At 38.5% G+C, this 20442-nt stretch overlaps 1 protein-coding gene across 2 annotated transcripts in view; it reads left to right on the plus strand.

Moving 5' to 3' along the window:
- ctdp1 (CTD (carboxy-terminal domain, RNA polymerase II, polypeptide A) phosphatase, subunit 1) overlaps window positions 1-20442 on the plus strand; it is a 70502-nt gene that overhangs the window by 27382 nt on the left and 22678 nt on the right. Inside the window, exon 12 of one of the 2 annotated variants that reach the window (XM_008421378.2) lies at window positions 5387-5607. The exons of the other annotated variant lie outside the window; for it this stretch is intronic. Coding sequence (XP_008419600.1) covers window positions 5387-5607 — 221 coding nt within the window. The remainder of the gene's footprint in view (window positions 1-5386; window positions 5608-20442) is intronic. 2 annotated transcript variants of the gene reach the window in all.

Raw genomic sequence — 20442 nt, forward strand, 5'->3', positions numbered from 1 at the left:
AAAAAGTTTTTTTTTTTTGTTTTTCAAAATTGCCGTATTTCTACTAAACAAATTTACTTTCGTGATTTGAATTTGCACAATTATGCCACGTGGTGTCTGTGTGCTCTTTGCCTTAAATCATTTGCCACACAGATGGTCTTTAATTGCTACACATGTTGCCAGAGAGCCGATTTGGGGTCGTTACCCATCTGGTTGGGTAAACTTGTGTTCCTCATGTGAAATGTCCGGGCTGAAAGGCATTCGAGGAAATAACGAAAACGGAGACCTGATTGAGTCAGACAACAGCCGTTCAGCCCCGTCTGAATTACAAAGCTTCTTGGCTCAAACCCAAAGGCGATGACGGACCTTCTGACCGCAAACAAATATCAGTTCCATCTGCTCTTCACCTTTAGATAGACTCAGTGAGCCACGGGGTAGTTTAAAAAAGATCTCTGCCACAATCGTTCAGCAGTCTTTGAGCCTAAAGTAGCTTCTGTGCCCTGGAATCACACCTGACATTAGAGCTTTGAGTCTAGAGATGAAAAACCTCCCTTCAAGCTGCTTTGAGGGCATGGCATACTTTGCTTTAAAAAGTTTTAGGCTCTCTTGTGCTTGGCCTTTGATTATAGCAAGGATAAATGATTCTGCTGGAAGTTTGCTTCATTGTTTGTGGAGATTAATAGATTCATTTGTTAAAGGCTAGTGATCACAGACAAAGCATGCTTCACCGGCTGTGTAGTTAATTATGTTGTCTTACCTGTAAGAGAAAAACGAGAACTTTTCTGAAAGCGTAGACTATCAGCTTAATAGATTTTTTCTTTCTTTTTTGTTGCATTTAAATTTGGGTTTTATCCTTTAAGAACCTGAATACTTAAGGACTAGATGCCAGTTCACTGTTGGAGTTTGTCCAAATCCAAGATAAATGGGGAGTATTAGAAAGGGTACAAAATTGATAATTTATATCTCGAAATTGCTATTCACAAACACTTTACAAAGAACAGCAGAAGCTTTTAAACTCTAGATTTGTTAATCTGGTAAAGACTCAAAGGGCTGGAGCTCACTGATGACTTTTCAGCTTTTATTGTGCAAACTTTTCAACACCATCTGTGTCTTCATCAGAGTCGGTAGAGACATACCCCAAAAGACCATAGAAAAATAATTCATTTCTGAGTTCCTCCATTGCCTACATAAATATTATGGGCTATTAATCTGCTGCTCTTTTCAAAACGTCATGTTTATTTTTCAGTCTTAGTTTTATTTTTGTTCAGATCTCAACCATCTCCAGCTGCATTTCCATTGACCATATAATTGCAGAATTTAACATTTCGAGAAAAAAACATTTGCTCAGTGGAAACAAGCCAATTTTTAAAATACTGCAAGTTTTTTTCTATAAAAAGTTTTTGGAGTAGGATTAAAGTTTTTTGTTTTGTTTTTTTGGACTTTTAAAAACTTACAGTGGAAACTTTTTTTTCGCATCACGCGAGTCACATGACTCCTGTGATGTCTTCTTTATGTTGCCACTGGCGCAAACCATGAAGAAGACAACAGGAAGTAGTTGAATGGTGTTAAGAAAATAAACTTAAAATAAGCTAGTTGTAAAAACTTAACCATATGTTCAATATTAGATAAAATTAGTGGTGTTTCAAAATAAGGAAATTCACTTCAAATTATATCCACGATTCAATTAGCGTAATCTCTTAAATAGGATATTTCTATTGAAACATTATACACTAAGTTGAATTAAAATAACTTAGCTTGTAGTTCTTTCTAATTTAGAACACAGCTAGTCTCTCTGTGTGTGAGTTTAACCTTTTAACCACTTTGATAAGATTTAACAGCTGGTGTAAAACAATCTGGTCCTGCCAACAGAGTAGAGCTTCCTATATGGACAGGGTCATAAAAACATATGTCTTTATTCAAAAGAAAATAACACTTCTTTGATCTTAGAAACAGGTTTTTACTGGAACATAGTTAACTAGATGAACTTAGCTAAGGACAGTCCATTTTGTTCGTGGTGTGTGGATGTCTGTCGGATGAGGTAAATATTGAATTGGATGCTGGTTTGTGATTTTATTGAGTTTTGTCTGTTTCATTAGTTGTTTGTCTAATAAATGTTGTTTATGTTTTGGACTTGGAAAAGCGATTTGTCTTGTCTTTATGGTTCAGCTGATACAATGACGACTTCAATGAATCCGGGCAGAAGAGAGAATAAAACGAGTCAAAAGATTTTAAATTATTCCTCTTCTGATAAATTAACAGTGGTCATGTTTTTGAATGACTTAAAGGATTAACACATTTCTTAATTAATGGAAACACAATAGTTGTGTTTTTTCAACATTAGCGGAATATCGCTAAATTTTTGCACACATTTTTAATGGAAATACAGCTACTGAGCCACTTAAAGTACAAGAGTCAGAGCATCAGGAAAACATTGATCTGGATGAAATGTCCAAATAATGACACATGCAAGATCGTGTTACGTTTTTCTCTCAAGCAAGTTCAGGTTCAGTCATACCAACAAAGACGGTGCATGAAAGAACTGTTGAACATTGTTATTGCTTTAAGCAACGTTAAAGCTGGTCCTTGACCTAACTTTGTCCACGCCGAGTCGATTTCCCATAACTTCTGGTTCCAAAACCAGATCACCAATCCCAACTTCACTGCCTTATAGTCCTTGACTATTTTCTAAAATATCTCTGCATTGTGTTTGTTGATATTATGGGGAGAGATGATGTTTACTTTAATGGTGCAAGGAAATAAGTGCTGATCTTAAGCATCTCTATAGACCTCTTCAGACGCAAGGCAGAGACTTGGGGGAACTTTCCAGCCACTAAAAGCTTTTCCATCTTCGACTAATATGGGTTTTCAGGACTCGTCATCAGGACGTCACTGAAAACGACGTATTTATGACACAACTGTGAGAACAAAGATTTTGCTTGCCAACTAGATTAAAACTGCCTATCTGCAGTTTGATTAAAATCAAAATAATAAAGCAACGCGAATATTCAGAACAATGTTTTGCTGATTATCTGACAAACCAAATTCTGACTGTATTTGTACAGTGATTTATCAAGTCCAGAAGATCCTAAAGAGCTTCACACTACGTTCAGTCAGTCAGTCATTCCCACGCTTTGGAAAATATATTCCATCTGTGGGATTCACTGCTGGTTCTATTATGAATTAAACAAATTTTTGTGGCCGAGAGAGCAAAAAAAATTTTTTTTTCATAAAATGTCAGGGCGTGTGTCTTTGAACCCAGTCATGGCAGAAAGTGGGTCAATAAAGGCAAAAGTAACTGAAGTTACGTCTCTATGACTCTTTTCGGCTTCTAACTGTGGGACACGGTTCTGGGGAAAATGTCAAAGAAATGGAACCATCTTAGCCTGACAAAAAGATGAGAAAATGAAATGGTGAATTGATATTATTCTGGAAACAAACCAAGCTCATTTTCCTCTTTTGTTTGGATCTGTAGCCTGTAATGTGCCAGACGCCTACAAGGTCGGCCTCAATCAAATCCGAGCAAAGCTGGAGAAGAGAACAAAGACAAGTGTTATTTTTTCCCTTGTTCCTGTATGGATCAGCTTACATTGCGTCCCTCCTGTCACCGACACGGCAGTGTGTGGCTGTAATGAGCCTGGCGTGGAGCCAGAAACATTCGTCCCTCTTCATTCATCTCTGTTTTGACCAAAGAGAAAGTGATTGAAACGAGTCGATATTTAACAAGCAATGGGTTGTACCCGTTGATATTGATCCGAAAGCTGTCAAGAGGCTAACCCGTTTGAACGGGTCAGTAATCGTCAGCTTTAGAAATGACCGGGATAGGTGCTCTGCATCTTCAATTGTCTAGATTTTTCCTTTTGAGTTGATTAACTGTGTTCAGTGCAGAGTATTATTATTTTTATTTATTTTTTTAGCGCAAATGACTTTTAGAATTAGTGGTGGGACTCGATTACAGTTTTTAATCGGGTTAATTACAGGGCCTGTAATTAATTCCACATTTTAATCAAAAACCATATACAGACAACCTAAGCAATATTCTCAATTTAAAACCCCTTGTTGCTAAATTAGTGACTACACATTAGTTCAACAAGGGAGATATTTCCTTTTATCTGTTGTTTAGGTTATTCAACCATTAGATCAAATTGTTACTAAACCTACTCAGCTTTCCAGTGTTTCAGGAACCCCGGATCATTCCAGGAATTTTGAAAAAATTCTTCCCTTAAAAATGTGGAGGTGGACATTAGTGTTGACCTCTGTTCTGCTGCAACATGTTTTGCATTGAGATGCTATTTTATGCTTAAATAGCTTCACTGATAGGCTAACTCCTTTAGGCACTACTTGAACACAATAGTATTTTCCAGCATCCAATCAGATTGCTTTTTGAAGCAAACATTAACCCAGCAATGGGCCAACAGAGGAGGCTTTGTCGTCCATTGTTGTTTGCTGATATCGCTTATGCTTCAGATTTACAAGTGTACTGGAAAAATACAATCTTTTGTTGTGTGTGTGCGCGCGCGCATTTGTGTGTGTGTGTGTGTGTGTGTGTATATGTAACATAATGCAATTAATTGCATTACAAAAACGCTAAAAGTTAAGGTCCCGGCCCTAAAAGTATCACAGATGTTTTTGTTCTTTCCTGACAGAATGTACGAAGCAAAAGAGTCCATCGCCATGTATTATAGCTGTGGTCCGCGATCGTTTGAGACCCTTCTAATAATACTATAACTGCCTAGATTAATAGTTCAAATACCAAATATACCTTAATGTGCATTAATACACACAGTGGAAACCATCTCAGCACCACCACAGAAGCTAGCATCAGCAGTCTTCCTTACTGACATCTTTAGAAGGGATGTCAGTATGAAGGAAAATGCAATGCTGTCCCTGATTGGCCACTTTGCAAATGCCAGCCAATAGGATGTGTTGAAGTTTCTTAACTTTCCATGCTGGATTTTCCTTCAATATATTTCAGATATGCCCTACGAAAAATTAGGCGAATGGAAAAAGTTTTTTACAAACAGTTTGGAGTCACGTTCCACAGACAAATCCACAAATTCTGAATCGTCCATAAGTGGTAGTCCAGTGCATATCTTCTTTATTCTCATTAATGCTGCCAAATAACCTACACACACCTTTTATCCTGCTGATTTACTGGATATGTGATGAGCATTGTTTCCAAAAGAAATGACACACCTGTTTCAGCCACAGCATCATGGGGCCCCAACTTCATTTACCCTTCAAGAGTTCACAAGACACATCTCAGACTAGTTGAGTTATTTAGTTGCATCTGGGTTTTAGAAGACAGAGTTGAGATTTGTGTTCAATGTGTTAATGCTGGTGTTACTAAGGTGTGGAAAACAATCCAAACTAAACAAAAGCTCCCCCTCCAAAACCAAACCCAATTCAGGTGGACGACATTTTAGGAGAGGAGAGCGACAACGAGAGTGAGGGTCGAGGGAAGGAGAAGCCGGGCAACGAGGATATTGCTGAGGAAGAGGAGGAGGAGCAACAGCAGCCAGAAGCTGGACAGTCGACAACATCAGGGCCCCCTTCTAAGCCAGACGGAGTGGAGGAAAGACTTCAGACCACACCTCCCAGTGACTCCAGTTTGTCAGAGAATGCCCCAAGGTGAGGAGCAAATGTTATGTGCCAGTTGTCCTCGCCAAACTGGATATAATAGGGTCTTAAACCAACAGTTGTTATCCAGTCAAACGTGTTCAGAGATAGAATGCAGGGAGTACAGGCATCCTTACAAAGTCTTAAATTCATGTATCTAAAGCCATGACCTTAAAATGTATTAAATTCATTAGAAAATATGCAAGTTGGCCTTAAATATGTTTATCACAGGTCTTAAATTTTGTTGTGACTGGACTATTTAACCTAGAATATACTATGTAGTATATATTTTCTTGGGACTTTTCTGTCAGGTAAAAGACCAAATGGCACGCAGACGTCTTTATTAGTTTCTGTGACATGGAAGTGGTTGTGGCTACCGCTAACTGACTTCCAATAAACCCTTGTAGCTAGCTAGCTGCTTTGCACCCATCACTGACAAATGTAATCATTGCCAGTTGGCTGGACGACGTTTGTCTTCGCCTTTGGCTCACTTCTGTTGCCAAGCTACATGAATGCTGTGCAAAAAGCTCCGCACTGCTATTTATAATATGTTAATTAAAAAATAAAATTTCTGTTGTGACACAAATCTTGAATGTTATTCATAATGGCCTTAAAAAAGGCATTAAAATATTTGAATTTCATTGGAAAATATGCACGTTGGTCTTAAATACGTTAATCACAGGTCTAGAATTTTGTCGTGGCAGGACTATTAAATCCCGTATATTCTGCGTTATTTTCTCATGGAACTTTTCTGTCAGGCAAAATATTAAGTCACACACAGACGTCTGCATTGTGATCTGTGACTCCAGGTAGTTGACGCTGCCGCTCAACTACCTGGAGGCAGCCTCAACTGCCTCCAGGCAGTTTGTTTTTTTTTTGTTGTTGTTTTTTTTTGCATCTGTCATTGCAAAAAAGGCACTTCCCAAATTTACACTTGGTCAGTTGGTTTGTCTTTGCCTTTAGCTCACTTCTGTTGCCGACCCGTATGATGCTACATCCATTCTATGCAAAGAAGCTTTGCACTTCCGCTGTGTGAAATGTGCGATATTCTTTTGTACATTTCTGTTGTGCTATAGGTCTTAAATTTCATTCCTAATTATCTTTTTAAAAAGGTCTTTAATAGTCTTACATTTGAGTTGGCGAAACCTGCAGAAACCCTGGAATAAAATCAATCAGTAGCTTCAGGTCACACACTGTCGTAGCTGATGTTGACGCTCACCAGAGACCCCCCGCTGGGCGGTGGACCGGGGGGTAAAACATGACTCATTGTGTGCCCACCTTCCAAATATGCTGCATATTTCCAGGTCCAGCGTTTCTGTAAGTGACAATTATCATAACGTACCACTTCATCAGCGTGTCTGTGCCACAGCCAGACGGTCTGGTCCGTTGCCATGGAGACTAATTCCAAACAGACAGCAGGCATTTGAAGATTTCAGAACATAATTATGAGAAACTCCTGTTGCTGAAGGACAGGCCGGGCCGTCAGTCTGCCACAGCAGATGATTTTCACCGTCTCTGCTGCGTTCTGAGCAAGAGACGGATCTTCTCCTGCGAGCTGCAGTTCCCTTAAATTTGAAAACTCCTCAGTGACGGACAGCACTGGTTTTTGTAAAGCCGTACTGTTGAAACTTTGATTAGAGGGGTTGGAGTTTGCCCGTTTTATAGGGTTTTTTTTAGGGGTGTAACGAAATGTGATATCAGGAGATATTAAAACATTATTGGGCCAGTTTTATATTCTCACTAAATGATCAGCTTGTGTTTTACTATGGTAAAAATTAAAATGATCCAATCTAGTTTGTTAAAGGTAACTATATGTGCTTATTGAACCAAATTTGATTCATTTCCCCCCTATTGTTTGTATTGGCTGTTCTCCAATTACATCAGCAATAACCAAACAGTGTCATAAAAAAAAGCACAGAAAGGTTTACGTAAGTCGGCTCTGTGTCTTGTCCTCATCTGTTCATGAGGACAAAATATAGTGCTGAGCACAAATTTACGAGGACACATAAATTTATCCTTTTATAATAATAATTTCTGAGGAAATTGTGGTTTATGGTTTTTTGACATCACCAGATGAGTAGTTGAGCCAATACTACTTTTTAAACACCTACCGTATTTTCCACACTATTAGGCACACTGGATTATAAGGCGCACCTTCAATGAATGGCCTATTTTAAAACTTTTTTCATATATAAGGCGCATAGAATAGACGCTTCAGTTTGGGTTGCCGATTTGTACTCTATTATTACACATCCACATTTGTAAAGAAGTGGTCCCCGAGTACTTTATATAGTAGGCTGCCCCAGTCATTGTTTCACTCACGGTGTTGGTGTTGCGATATTGTGCCCAACTGCTTTCTGGGTAACAGATCAACCGACACGCTGCCGCCGCAGCCTCTGTCTCTCTTCCTCCGCCCCTCCCCCCTTGGCTTTAAATGTATTATCAAACTTTATTAACAAACCAGCTTTCTGACAACTATCCCAGCATGCACAGCGCACTTCTTCTTCTACGGGGGAAAATGAAGTCGGCGGCTGCTTACCGTAGTTGCTAGAYCTGTTGTGGTTCAATATTGGTCCATATATAAGGCGCACTGGATTATAAGGCGCACTGTTGGCTTTTGAGGAAATTGAAGGTTTTTAGGTGCGCCTTATAGTGCGGAAAATACGGTAATTGTCTCTCTTGGAAACTTAAGCGGCTTGAAAAGATTGTCTTAACCCCTGGATATAAATCAAAATGTAAAAAATTAGGCATTAGATGTAATTTTATTGTTTCATGCTATGAAGCAACATTCATTAGAAGGATGATAACCTAGAAACAATGTGAACTTTTTAAAAACCTAAGCAACACTTAGTTTAAAAACCAGAAGTATCACTAGCTGTGATACTTCTTTCCTGGATGGAGTCTCTCCATTTGCTCTTCTGACATCTGTTTGATTAAATGAACATTGAAGACCTGCCATCTTAAATAGAAGGAATATATGATTTTACAAGTTAAAGTTCTTTACCAAAATGTTGATAAAAACCTGCACTAATAAACCTTATACTCTCCATCCCCTGCAATTGAAACAATCAGGTGTAAAATGAACCTTATTATGATTAACTAAAACTAACGAAATAACAAAAACTGAAATTTCATTAACTTGAATAAATAGAAACGATCCTGTGGACCTTAGCTAATTTCTTTCCAGTACCAGCTGTGTTTCCAATTGACTTTAAGTTGTTTCCGGTGAGTAATTAAGTTAAATGTTGTAAAAACTGGTTCTGTAATTCTTTGGTTCTGTAATTCTTTCACTCTCAATTGTCACTGTAGCTCGAGGAGAATCCTTGGCTTTTCTGAAATGACAGACTTTAGCGATCACCTTGAGTCTGTCGGCTTTGTTTTGGTATTTGTGCGTACCAGCGTTGTGCAAAAAAATTTCAGTAACTATTTGTGCGTCGTTTTTACAACTGCATATTGCAAACAATCTCCAACTGGAGCTGCAGCTTCACCACCCAGAACTAACAAAGCATCAAATGCAACAGTTCTTCTTTTTTTCTTTCCTCACATTGACACTGAGCACTCTGTCTGTTCACTGTGGTTCAGTATCCAAGGTAGTTCAGACATGTCACGCCATCCATCACCTGGTCTGGCACCTTTGGCTGTGGCTAATGAGTCAGGCCCGAGATGCACCATCCACAGTGTTGTTTACATGCTGTTTAAACTCTCTGGAAGTCCGCCTCCGGACTGCTCAGAGACAGAGAGGAGCAGCTCTTGATTAAACGCCCTGACACACCGGGGGAGAGGTGTGAATCTGATTTGGGGAGAGCGGTGCAGACACAAATTGGCAGGTGGGTGTTTGGGTTCTGTATAGAAAGACACCGGTGTCATGGGTTCATCATATGAACCAGAGCTAAACCCCTGCTGAGCCTGGAACGTTCTGATTGTATAAACTTGATGTTGAGACTTGATGTTGAGACAATAACTTTCCAAAATTGTTGTAAGGTTTGGATTACGCAATATAAATTCAGATGTCAACAGACACCATCTTAAGTTAGATTATAATGATTTACTTTCAATCTAAGAAGTCTGTCATGTTGATACATTTTTCTGAATGATAAATTGTCCCAATAATTATTGCGATAAACAATAATATTGTCGTTTTGAGATAATTTTCAAGAAATGTATTGACAGTGGAATATGCGAGTTCGCTCTAAGATGAACAACTGTTGGGTAGAACATTTAATATTGAAAACAAAAACGCAACAACCACAAACAATAGACAAAATGGAATCAAAAACAACACCTAAAAACCATAAATAAAACTGATTATGAAGTCTCTGTAAATAAACTCGCCCTTCAAAAAATATTAATCGCCAGATTGGAAATTGTCACGGTCATTTTAGTTTATTATTCGATTGACTGATTATTGCAAAAGGCCTACATACCGTTGCTGGCCAGTGTCATCTCTTCATTATATTATTGTCAAATAAAACACTTAATCTCTCATCTGACAGACTCACTGAATGCCAAAACGTACTTTGTTTCCTGCTGGATAAACACAATTGTCAACTTAAGCTAGAGCAAAAGAAACTCCCAGAAGTCGTTAATTTAAATGGATTCTCTGACACGTGGAGCCGCCCCGTCGTCCCCGTGTCCAGTAAACCGTCAAAGATTCGGTTGATCGTCTCTCCATGCGTCCACATTCGGCTCCTTTCTGCTTCAGACCTCCAGCCAGTCCTAATGGCGGCCATTCTGTCAGTCTCCATGCCTGGCTCGATCGCTTCCTTTTATTTGCTACAAAACAGCGCTCACATCTGTTGCTAAGAGACCACGGCGATGTGAATGTCTCCGTTTTGTTCTCGGCACCATTCAGGTTCTGCCGGGGCCAGCCGCTGCAGGGGAAAGCGGAGCGGCGGTTTCCACTGCTCTTTTCTCACTGCCGCCTGTCCAACCGCCAACACGCTGGAGGCATTCGGTTTACGCCGCTAATGGCAAAACGACGCTAATGTCCAGCATGTCACTTTGTAAATTCATCTCACTGATTATTAGTTAAATTAGTGCTACAGTGAAGAAAGAAGGAAAAAAGTGGATTTTATAAAAAAAAAAAAAAGATGGAGCAAATGTTTTATGGAAATACTTTTTTTTTTTTTACAAAAATCTTCAACCTACTTTATTTCTCTTTAAGGGCTATGAATGGCATAATTCATCTTTAAAGGTTTGATATTTTTTTAAAGGAAGGATTATGATGATTATGAAGTTGACATTTTAATCTGTTGTAACGTCCAATATTAGCTGTTAGCATTGCTAAACATATCAGTTTCTTAGTGTTTTTTTCCCCTGTGGAGTAAGAAGAATTGTACCTAAGATGGAAGAATCCTGTAATAGTGTCAATATTACCTGATCCATCATGTTCCTTGACAGACATCATGGGACTCTTCAACAGGAAAAAGCAGAGTTGTTGTTTATTTACTGAAGGAGACTGAAGCCAAAGCACCTACATACTTGAAGCTTTCTGTGAAAACCAGAACCGTAGTAACGTCAATGTAGCTTTTCTCTCTTTAGCCTTTCTTTAAACAGCACAGGTTCACTGGGTTAAATGGATGTTACTTTTTAAGTGGGTAAAATGTAAGATTTCTTCCAAAACGTTAACAGTGAACACAGAGATAAATGTCCAGGCCTGTGTGTGCTTTTTGTGGAGCAGGATGCCCAGCCAGCACTGTTGGCAACAACGTCTGGTTTCACGTGAGAGTCTGTCGCTAAAGCGCTGAATGAATCCGTTTGCATTAACATGTACTACGCTGTTGTCCATTTCCTCTGCAGAACAGTGACAGCGTTTAAGTGGGTTCATTGCTAATGCACTTTATATTTCTCCTAATAAACATTTAAGGCATCATCTAAAGTCGAGCATAAAGTGCTTTTAACGTGCATCCTGCATTCGTCCTGCGCGCTGCTGCCAGAGCCGAGTCTCTGAATGACTTCCAAACACACTGAGTGCATTTAGGAATTCACTATGAAGCTAATGTGCTTTGAGCATAAACACTTCCATTACTGTCTCCTGTAATTAAATGCAGTGCAAAAACGCCAAGTTTGTACAACTTTTTTCCAATCAAAACTAACCTTGAACCTGCTCATGCCTTCAACTTCCTGTCTTCATATTGGGTCTGTCTGTGTTTAAAACTGAGGATATGGAATCCTCCACATTTATTGGCACCTGTGGTAAGTGATGTGTGAAACGCTGCAAAATGAATTCATCCTCATAATCTCACACTGAAATATTTAGAGAAATCTAATTTGGGTGTGATGCTGTACATTCAGTTGCAGATTTAGGATGACCATTGGTGAAATTGTTGGTTGGCCTTGGCCTGACTTCCAATGGATGGATGGATGGATGGATGGAAGTCCTTATAGTCTAATGAGACTCTATAAGGACTCATTAGTCCTTATAGAGTCTAGAAACTTTTGACTAGTATTTCATGACTTTGTTTCTCTGTGGCTTCCTGTTCATTTCGTCATTTTGTTGGCAGTTTGGCTCCTTTCATTCCCTTCGAACATAAACTGCTTCCCTCCTCTGTGAGACTGTTCAGCAGGGAGACATTTTAAACAATGTCCAAATATTGAATATTTAGATCAAAAGTCATTGTGTTTTTGACATTGTGGGTTTCATTTAGACTTCAAATCAAATGTTGGAACTGTAACAGTGAGGGTGTGGCTGGCTTGTTTCTCTTAAAACCTTCATGGCAGATACAGGTTGGGTAGCCAAATACCATAAAAACATATTTAGTTCAAATCATTTCCATAGAGTTTGTTACATTTTCAGCTCAGCCATCTGCTTGAATAGGGAGGGGGGGGAAACCCTTCATTTTAACTCGGCTGCCATTTATATTCACTCTCCTTTTTTTTTCTCATTCAATCCTGACAGGACTTTTATTAAATGGGCTGAATGCTCGCACATTACGGCATATATAAAGTAAAACTGCACTCATTGAAGCCACCATTTCACTTCAGTTTCATCATCCTAATTTGATGTAACAAAGAGCACATGAGCTGAGCACCGACTGCTGAGGCATTTGGTTCAAACTCAACTGCTTAAATTTGTTCACAAGCTGTTGAGATGCTTCTCTCTTTCCGTTCCGTGTTGCATGTTTGCTTAGACGGACATAATTCTCCAAAGATTTCTTTTTTCTTCTTTTTTTTTACTCTTGGATTGTTGAAACGTTGCAGCTCTGTTACAGTTTATGCTGTTGGGACTTGTGAGAAAAGCGTATCTGTAAATATTGCTCCATTGGCAGAAATCATCAGGGTAGTTTCTAATTTTACAAATAAAAATCTGCTAAATGTGGCCTCTTTTATCATCCTATTTTTGCATTACCTATATCTGCCATGTTGTCCATTACAGCTGATTCAAGAGTTGTTCTGCTGCAGTGTTTCTCAAACTTTTCCAGGCTGAGGATTATATTAAAAATTATAAATGTGTTTGACACATTTATAATTTAACAAACACTCAAATAACTCAGAACTGCCCTGGAAATAACGCAGCATTTTGTTATATGCAACTTGAAATGAAAATATTATTCTCTTAACTCACTTATTGTACTCTTCTTTGTTCATCTTAATGAGAACAGTGGTGCTGTGTCTGGTAAATGTAACTGTCCATGACAAATCCATGAACAAGTCTACTTTGAGTTATTTGCAGATTCTGAAAGTGTGGATTTTGAACTTTTCAGTGATTGAGAACAAATGGAAATCAAAAAAGAAGTTAGTTCTTTACTTCTATTTGTAATTTAGAAGCATAATAAATGAAAATAAACTAAAGTTGCTTTGGCAGAAACAAAACTTTCTTTCAGCCTGAAGAAATCCTGACATAAATAAGGTGTTGAGATGCAGTTAGTCAGCGTGGGGTGCAGCACTGCTCACTGCTCCCTGGTGGCATGATGTGTATTATAATAGTATTCTACAAACAAAAAGTTCTGCAACTCATCCCGAGAAACATTCACACTTGAATTCCTCCAATCTTGTTCAGAAAGACTTTTCTATTATATGAACTTTCAATATAATTCATTGATGTTTGTGGCTCTAAGGTGATGAAACATGAAGAAGTTCATAAGTTGCATAAATAGTTTCCTTCAACCTGTTGCTAACACACAGACTTCGGTTGAGCATTTAAATTGATGCAGGTGTAAGACAAAAATGTTTGATTGTTTAACACCCATTTTTGTTTCTTTACTGACTGTTACTTTTCAGACCTTTTAAATGGCACCCGGGAATATTTTTATTACTTTTTAAGCATCACCATGCCAGGTTTTTGGAGGGCAGCAGCAGCAGCTTCAGACATTGGTGTCGCAGAGCCTGAAGGCTCCAAGCTGCTTACATGGGAGTCAAAATCGTATCCTGATGTTTTTAGTCAGATTTTTATTTACTTGGTTAATTTAAACATTTAGCTCAACTAAAGGCATTGGTGTTTTCAGATGTCTCCAGTGAACTGGCCTTAGATAGATCTGTCTTTTGTTCACATTTATCCCCGACATAAACATGGGATTGCTCATGTTTTTACTCTGCGGCTTTACTTAATTTCAGATACATCTGAAATTGCATAGATTGCGATTTTAGAGCTATCTAAAAGATATTAGAACATTGCAGACTGTTGCCAGGCCAGGTTTTCTAGTGGAGAGTCTCATCTCCTGCAACTTCACCAACAAATTAGACCAATCTAATGAGTTCTCCAGTCTGCTTTGGGAGTTTACTGAGCCAAATAGTTGAGGGATAGATAATTTTTTCCTCCTCTCCATGGACCCTATCAGATTGGATTTTATTAAAAGGAGATGAGGGAATTTTAATATTAGCTGCCCCCGGTCACCAGTGTTTTTTTAGGCCAGCCGTCCGGCGTTATGGGTGAATCATTTTTCAAACACTCCTGACTGCTTATCACAGCTGAAATTACATCCTGTTTTTCACCAAAGCTGCTGCTGCCTCCATAATTTAAAGCCCATCCTCAGATTCAGGCACACAATCTCAGAAGATATTGGGGTTTTTTTTTCTCTCTCTGCTGATTTTTAGCAGCTCAGTGTGAAAATTGGCATCAGCGTGAGACCGGAGACAACGCCATTATATATGCCCGCTTAAAAATAAGGAATAAGGAGCCAGATGAATTTTGTTTTCTTTTCTTTTTTTTTTGAGGAATGGAGGGAATAAATGATAAATTATATTTTCACTGATTTTTGTGTAAATGTAAAATATTACAGATTTTTTTCCTTTTTTTTTCTTTGGCGTGTTTCCATTAAGTGGGTTTGTTTTTGACAGCGCAGTTATTTGTTCAGTTTAATCAAGCGATCCCTGCTCCTAACGAGCAGACAGCCTGATTGGACAGTCGATTGGATTAGGCCGTTTGCTTTGCAGCAATCTTTCATATTAGTCGAGTATGTGGCCCCATGAGGAAGTATGAATGTTTTCCAATAACAAGGTAAGATTGTGTTCACAAGATGGGATTTGAACCAGATGTGTAAGATGGTAAAATATGTTTGTTTTGTATTTTTCATTAAGAGCTTCCTCCGTTGACTGCTGAATGTTTTCCGTCATCTTTCTTTTTTTTAGTCCCAACGTTGGCAACACTCAGATCAGTTTGTTGCACTTCCACACGTGTGCCATCAGTCCTCCTCGCTTTTAATTTCCTGTCTCTTTAGGTGTCGTAGAATCACTCATGCGCCCAGCCTCTCCCCGTACCGTGTTCCTCCAGAGAGCTTTTTTTTTTCTCCGCGTGAAAATGAAAGTGTGAAACTTGCCGGCTCAAGTGAGCATGTTATTACAACGTCGTCAGGACGGAGGAGACGGACGGAGGCAAGCGGGTTGTAAAGTTTTCCATTAAGGTTGTCAGACAGCAAAGTGTGAAATTTGAAATTCGTTTTGTCTTCGGAGGAGCTAATATTTGGAAAATCTTCCAGACCTCAGTTCTGGTTCTGCTGGCTCCGTTTGTTGTTGCTCTATCAGGTTTTTGAAGGGTTGCACATCTTGTTCCAGCCTCTTTTTTTTTTATCACATTGTTCTCTGTCCTCTTAGTGATATAACTCCCTCACCTCCAGCGAAACATTATTTTTGCCATGAATAAAATCTCTGATAAAAAAGATGATCTGAACAGTGAGTGAAAAGGGAAATGATCCTCAATTTTAAATAATTGAAATGTTCTAATTTTATTTCCATTAATGACATTTTTGTCAGTAATGGAATTTAGTATTTATTTTAATGTACATTTTGCACATTAAAATAAATAAATGACTAGTAATGTCTGGAATGTCTGGATTTTCATTTGCTGTAAGTAAACTTCTGGTGTCAACTGTAAATGGCTGAATTATCTCTTTTAGTTTACAGTCACGTTCTCTAGAGTCCTGCTAATGCTAATGTTGCTCTGGTATGAACATTTCAGCCCCAGCATTACGTTTTGCTTGCACACAGACCAATAAGGTAAATCTCTCTTAGTTTTACTTGAACTCTTTGTGCTGAAATCAATAAACCAATGCTAGAATTTATGCTAACGCTTTAGGTGTTAATGTGAATCCTCATAATTAGCACATTTAATCCTCTTAATCTGAAGGTGCGACCCTGGCGTAAGCCTCAGATGAAGTTCAGTCATCCTTAAATTGATAATTTAGTGGTTAAACGGCGTCCTGCGTCGTTAATCACAGCTCAGATCTGCAGAGGTGCAGCAGAGCATTAAGTCATGTCTTCCCTCTGGCTACACACATTGTCTGATTTCAAAGGGCCGCTGCAGTCAGGAAGCTGATTAAACATGAATGAAACACAGAAGTTAAAAAAAAAAAAAACACCTCAGACCAAAGAATGAAGTTGGTTTTCCCTCTTGGTGCGTTGCCCTCCTATCTGTGTGCTTTCTCTCTCATCAAACATTTCATCTCGCTGCGTGTAAGTGGATGATAAATCTTCTGAAATGAGTTTTGACTCCTTTGAGTGATAAGAAGCTCAAAGGAGCTTACTTTTCTTACATTTTAAAGTTATTTAACACTTCCTGACCTCTGTTTGCTCTCATGTTAGCTTGAAGGTATTGGAATCAGCATTGCAGCACTTATCTGTTAGTAAATCTGACGTTAAGATTCTGTTATAGTGAATAATTTCAGCTGCAGCTCATTACAAACGCACGGGCGTTTGATAAGCCTCTTTGAAGGCCTCCTATAATTAAACATACATTCCCTGCTTTAGAAAAGCACAATGACTCTGCGGTTTGCTGGCTTCTGCTGCTGATCTCACTAGCTGACCATATAATTGCGCAAATAGGAAATATGAATATAAATTAGCTTAATGGAAACGTAGTATTTTCAATAAAAAAGTTTTGGCGTTGGGATGATGTGGGGGATTATTTTTGGCCGTGTAGAAATTAGTGTGTTCCACAAAACTGTGACGGAAACACTTTTGTCGCATCGCACAAAAGTGTCGTTTCTTGCTACTACTGGCAGAAACGACAAAGAAGACGACAGGAAATGGTACGACGATAGTTTTTTTTAAAATGATTTATTGCGTAGACAAACTTGTTCAATCTTTCTTTAATAGAGCAATTGCAAAATTGTGGGGCTTCTTTGACATTCGCAAAATATTGACAAAGTTGTATTTATTGTATATTTTGGGCTGACATAGTATGTCACCTGTGATGGAAGATGAGAGGAGACATTTGTAATACATTTCAACCTGTCAGCCATTCACTGTCCCTTACGTAACAAAGAGTTTCAGCATGAAGTCCTTCATGTAGCTTTTACATCCTCCTTTCCAACTTGTATGGAGAAGTTATTTCCCAGTAAAGGCCATTATTAATATTTAATTCTGCTCTGTAAATTTGGGTTGCTACTGTATCTTTGAGTAAATTTCTTTAGGAAGTAGATCCTAAGTACTGCGTCAGTGAGAGCCACTCTGGAAGTTGGAAGTTTCACGTTATGGAAGCCCGTTTTTCCTTGCGGAAGACTTTAACGACCATTGATCTGAGAGGCTACATTAACACGAGTTGATCTAAATGTGGTGTTCTGGAAGCAGTGTTGCAAATACAGTAAAGTCAATATTTGTGGGAACACACTTGCGTTTCTGGATAAGTTGTGTCTAGATGCATTTTTAAGGCCTCTGCATAATGTTTCCCACATAGATGATTATACTCTGCGTTGTGGCTTTTCATTTTCTCAAGTGCACTGACCCATTTGTTATTTGTTTCTGGTTTCCTTCTCCACTCAAACACGTCACTCCTTCAGTTCGGCTCTGTAAAATAACCTGGTGGAAGATTCAGATTTTCAAAGGAAAACTTCTTAAGATTTAAAAACTTTTTAAAATCTTTTTTTAAACCAGTTTCTATGTACAAGATATAGTGTGAACGGTGAATTAGCGCAGTTGCAACATTTGTACAACATAATTTTGACTGTTGCAGCTGTTTCAAGCAATGCTAATGTAAAGCTAATGCTACAGACTTATATCTTGTTTGGATTTTAGTTAAGAATTTATTTGATGGTCATTATTATTTTTATTCTGCTATATATAATTAGGTTGCCACTGTATCTTTGAATAAATATCTTTAGAAAGCAGATCCTAAGGGCTAATGCTACAGGCATTAGCTTTTCATCGCTAGTTTTAGAAATGTCTAAAAAAGATGTTTTGTAAATGAAAGTTCCATACTGCTGCTTTACAAACACATTCGTAACATTTAGGCTGGAATGTTTTAGATTTTGTTGGTCCAGAAAGTGTTGGTCTATTAAAGCCTTTCTCCGCTTTATCCACTTAATGTTTGATTTTCTTCTTACAATGATAGAAAATGAAAGCAAGAAAACAGTGGCCAATGTTTCCCCGACATTTTTTTATTTGGGATAATAAATAGCATAACAGATTAATAGTGTCATTTCTGGAACTCATAAATTTTCTGTTCTTTTAGTATTTAGTGTTTTAGAAGCAAAAAGTAACAACTAAGTGCTACTTCTTATTGTCCAGGTGTCGTCAGCTTTGTTTTAGAAATCCCTTTATTAAACTGCTAATTGTGCTAAATCATTAGTCTGTAGCTCCTCGATGGCATGAATCATTTAGGTTGTGATGTATGAAAAGTGTCATAAACGCTGCCCTGTGGCCTATATAAAACCCGCACAGCAAGCTCTATAATGTAACAGGACTCCGGGTAGAAGTGCAACGCTTGCACTATGTTGGGTTATATAAATAAACTACAGCGAAGGTGAGAAAACGGAGATGATGGTGAGGAACGCAGCTCACCTTGATGAACGGCACACAGTGGAAGTAATATTTCTGCTCTGACTTTAACCAGAATAACCGCTCTCTTCCTCTTCCCAAGATGCATTTGTCATCCCCCCCTCCCCCTCCACCATCATTCCAGCAACGTTCAGTGCGGTCTTCATTTCTTCACAGGTAGAATTCATTAGGCTAAAATCGCTGCTAATGTTGGACAATTTGTCACAATTAGAAATATGAAGTCCAAACTGTTTCCTGAAGAGTTCACGTCTGAAACGTCTGAGTAACTCTCTCTCTCATTATAAAGAAAAGTGAGTTCTATTTTGTTCATTAACAGAGTCTCACTTGAAAAGTCCTGAACTGCCCCTTTAAAAGGGATCCTACGCATTCTGGAAAAGTACTGGATTTGATTTGAGTATGAAAAAAAGAATATATCTATATGACAAAAAAACATATCAGATTATGGAGAATTTACTGATATTTCAGTAACTTTGTGCACTAAGGGGAAAAACATAACGTCAGGCCTTCATTTCTGTTAATTATGATGGAAACACCACATTTAAGATTAGAATATTATATCAGATTAATTAAAAATAACATTTTAATACAGAAATGAACACTTAATCAACAGTGTGTTAAATACCTGCTTTGAGGTTATTTTAAGAAGGTACTTTGAATCTGACAAAGAACCTTATTGGAATCCATAAATACAGGAGTGTCGTTCATTTTCCTTGGCGCTGATTGGTTCTGGTTTGTGTTCTTTCTTGCTCTCTCTTCCCTCTTTCAGTTTTATTTCTTTCTCTTTTTTTTGTCTCTTTCTCTATCTTGCTTTCTCTCTTCATTTGTCTCTCTCTCTCCCCCCATTCTTCCACTTCATATTGTTTCCAGGATATTTGACACCAATCCACTCTAGAAATGTCATAAATTCATGTTGATTTTTTACATTGTAAAACTGAATATGAAATAACTGCAAATTTACATCTTTAGAAACTCTAAAAATGTCCACATCTGAATTATGTAGGAACCTGCTGTAATAAGCAACATTAAGCAGTGATTTATATTACATTAGAGTAGGTTAGCACTCATTAGCACTGCTCTGTCCCTCTCTGTAAGGTTTTTGTCAGAATTAGTCAAATGGACCTCCTGGACAGATGATGGTGCCTCATATTTAAAGGATCCTGGCCGTCTGCCCATCAGGCTGGGTAGGTAAACCGTCCGCTGTGTCGGGTCAGTGATCCGATGTCAGCGTTTCCAAACCACGTTGTTGTTCCCACCAACTGTCTGTCAACAACAGCGGGTTTGTCGTTGGCCGCGGACCCTGACCACCCACCAGAAGGCAAACCTCCCTAAATAAATAATAGCTGCTTTAACCGGTGCCGTCGCTCACCAGCGCTCCTTTTCCTTCAATAAACGGATTGTGCAGCCAGACCAAATTACCATGCTTGACATTCATCACCTTATCAAATTGCAGAGCAGCTGCCCCCTCACAGCTCAGAGCCCACTGCTGGGGCTGATTCTGGTTGTGGGCTGTACATAAGTGCTACTTGTACATAAGATTAAATGAGCAATCCACACTCGGAGGCCAAGACTCATTATTTGAGAATTCATCTCAGAAAGGCATATTTTCCCTTCCTGTACGCACTCAGACGTTCATAATTA

Source organism: Poecilia reticulata, linkage group LG11 (genome assembly GCF_000633615.1).
Source record: "Poecilia reticulata strain Guanapo linkage group LG11, Guppy_female_1.0+MT, whole genome shotgun sequence".
Lineage (NCBI taxonomy): Eukaryota > Metazoa > Chordata > Actinopteri > Cyprinodontiformes > Poeciliidae > Poecilia > Poecilia reticulata.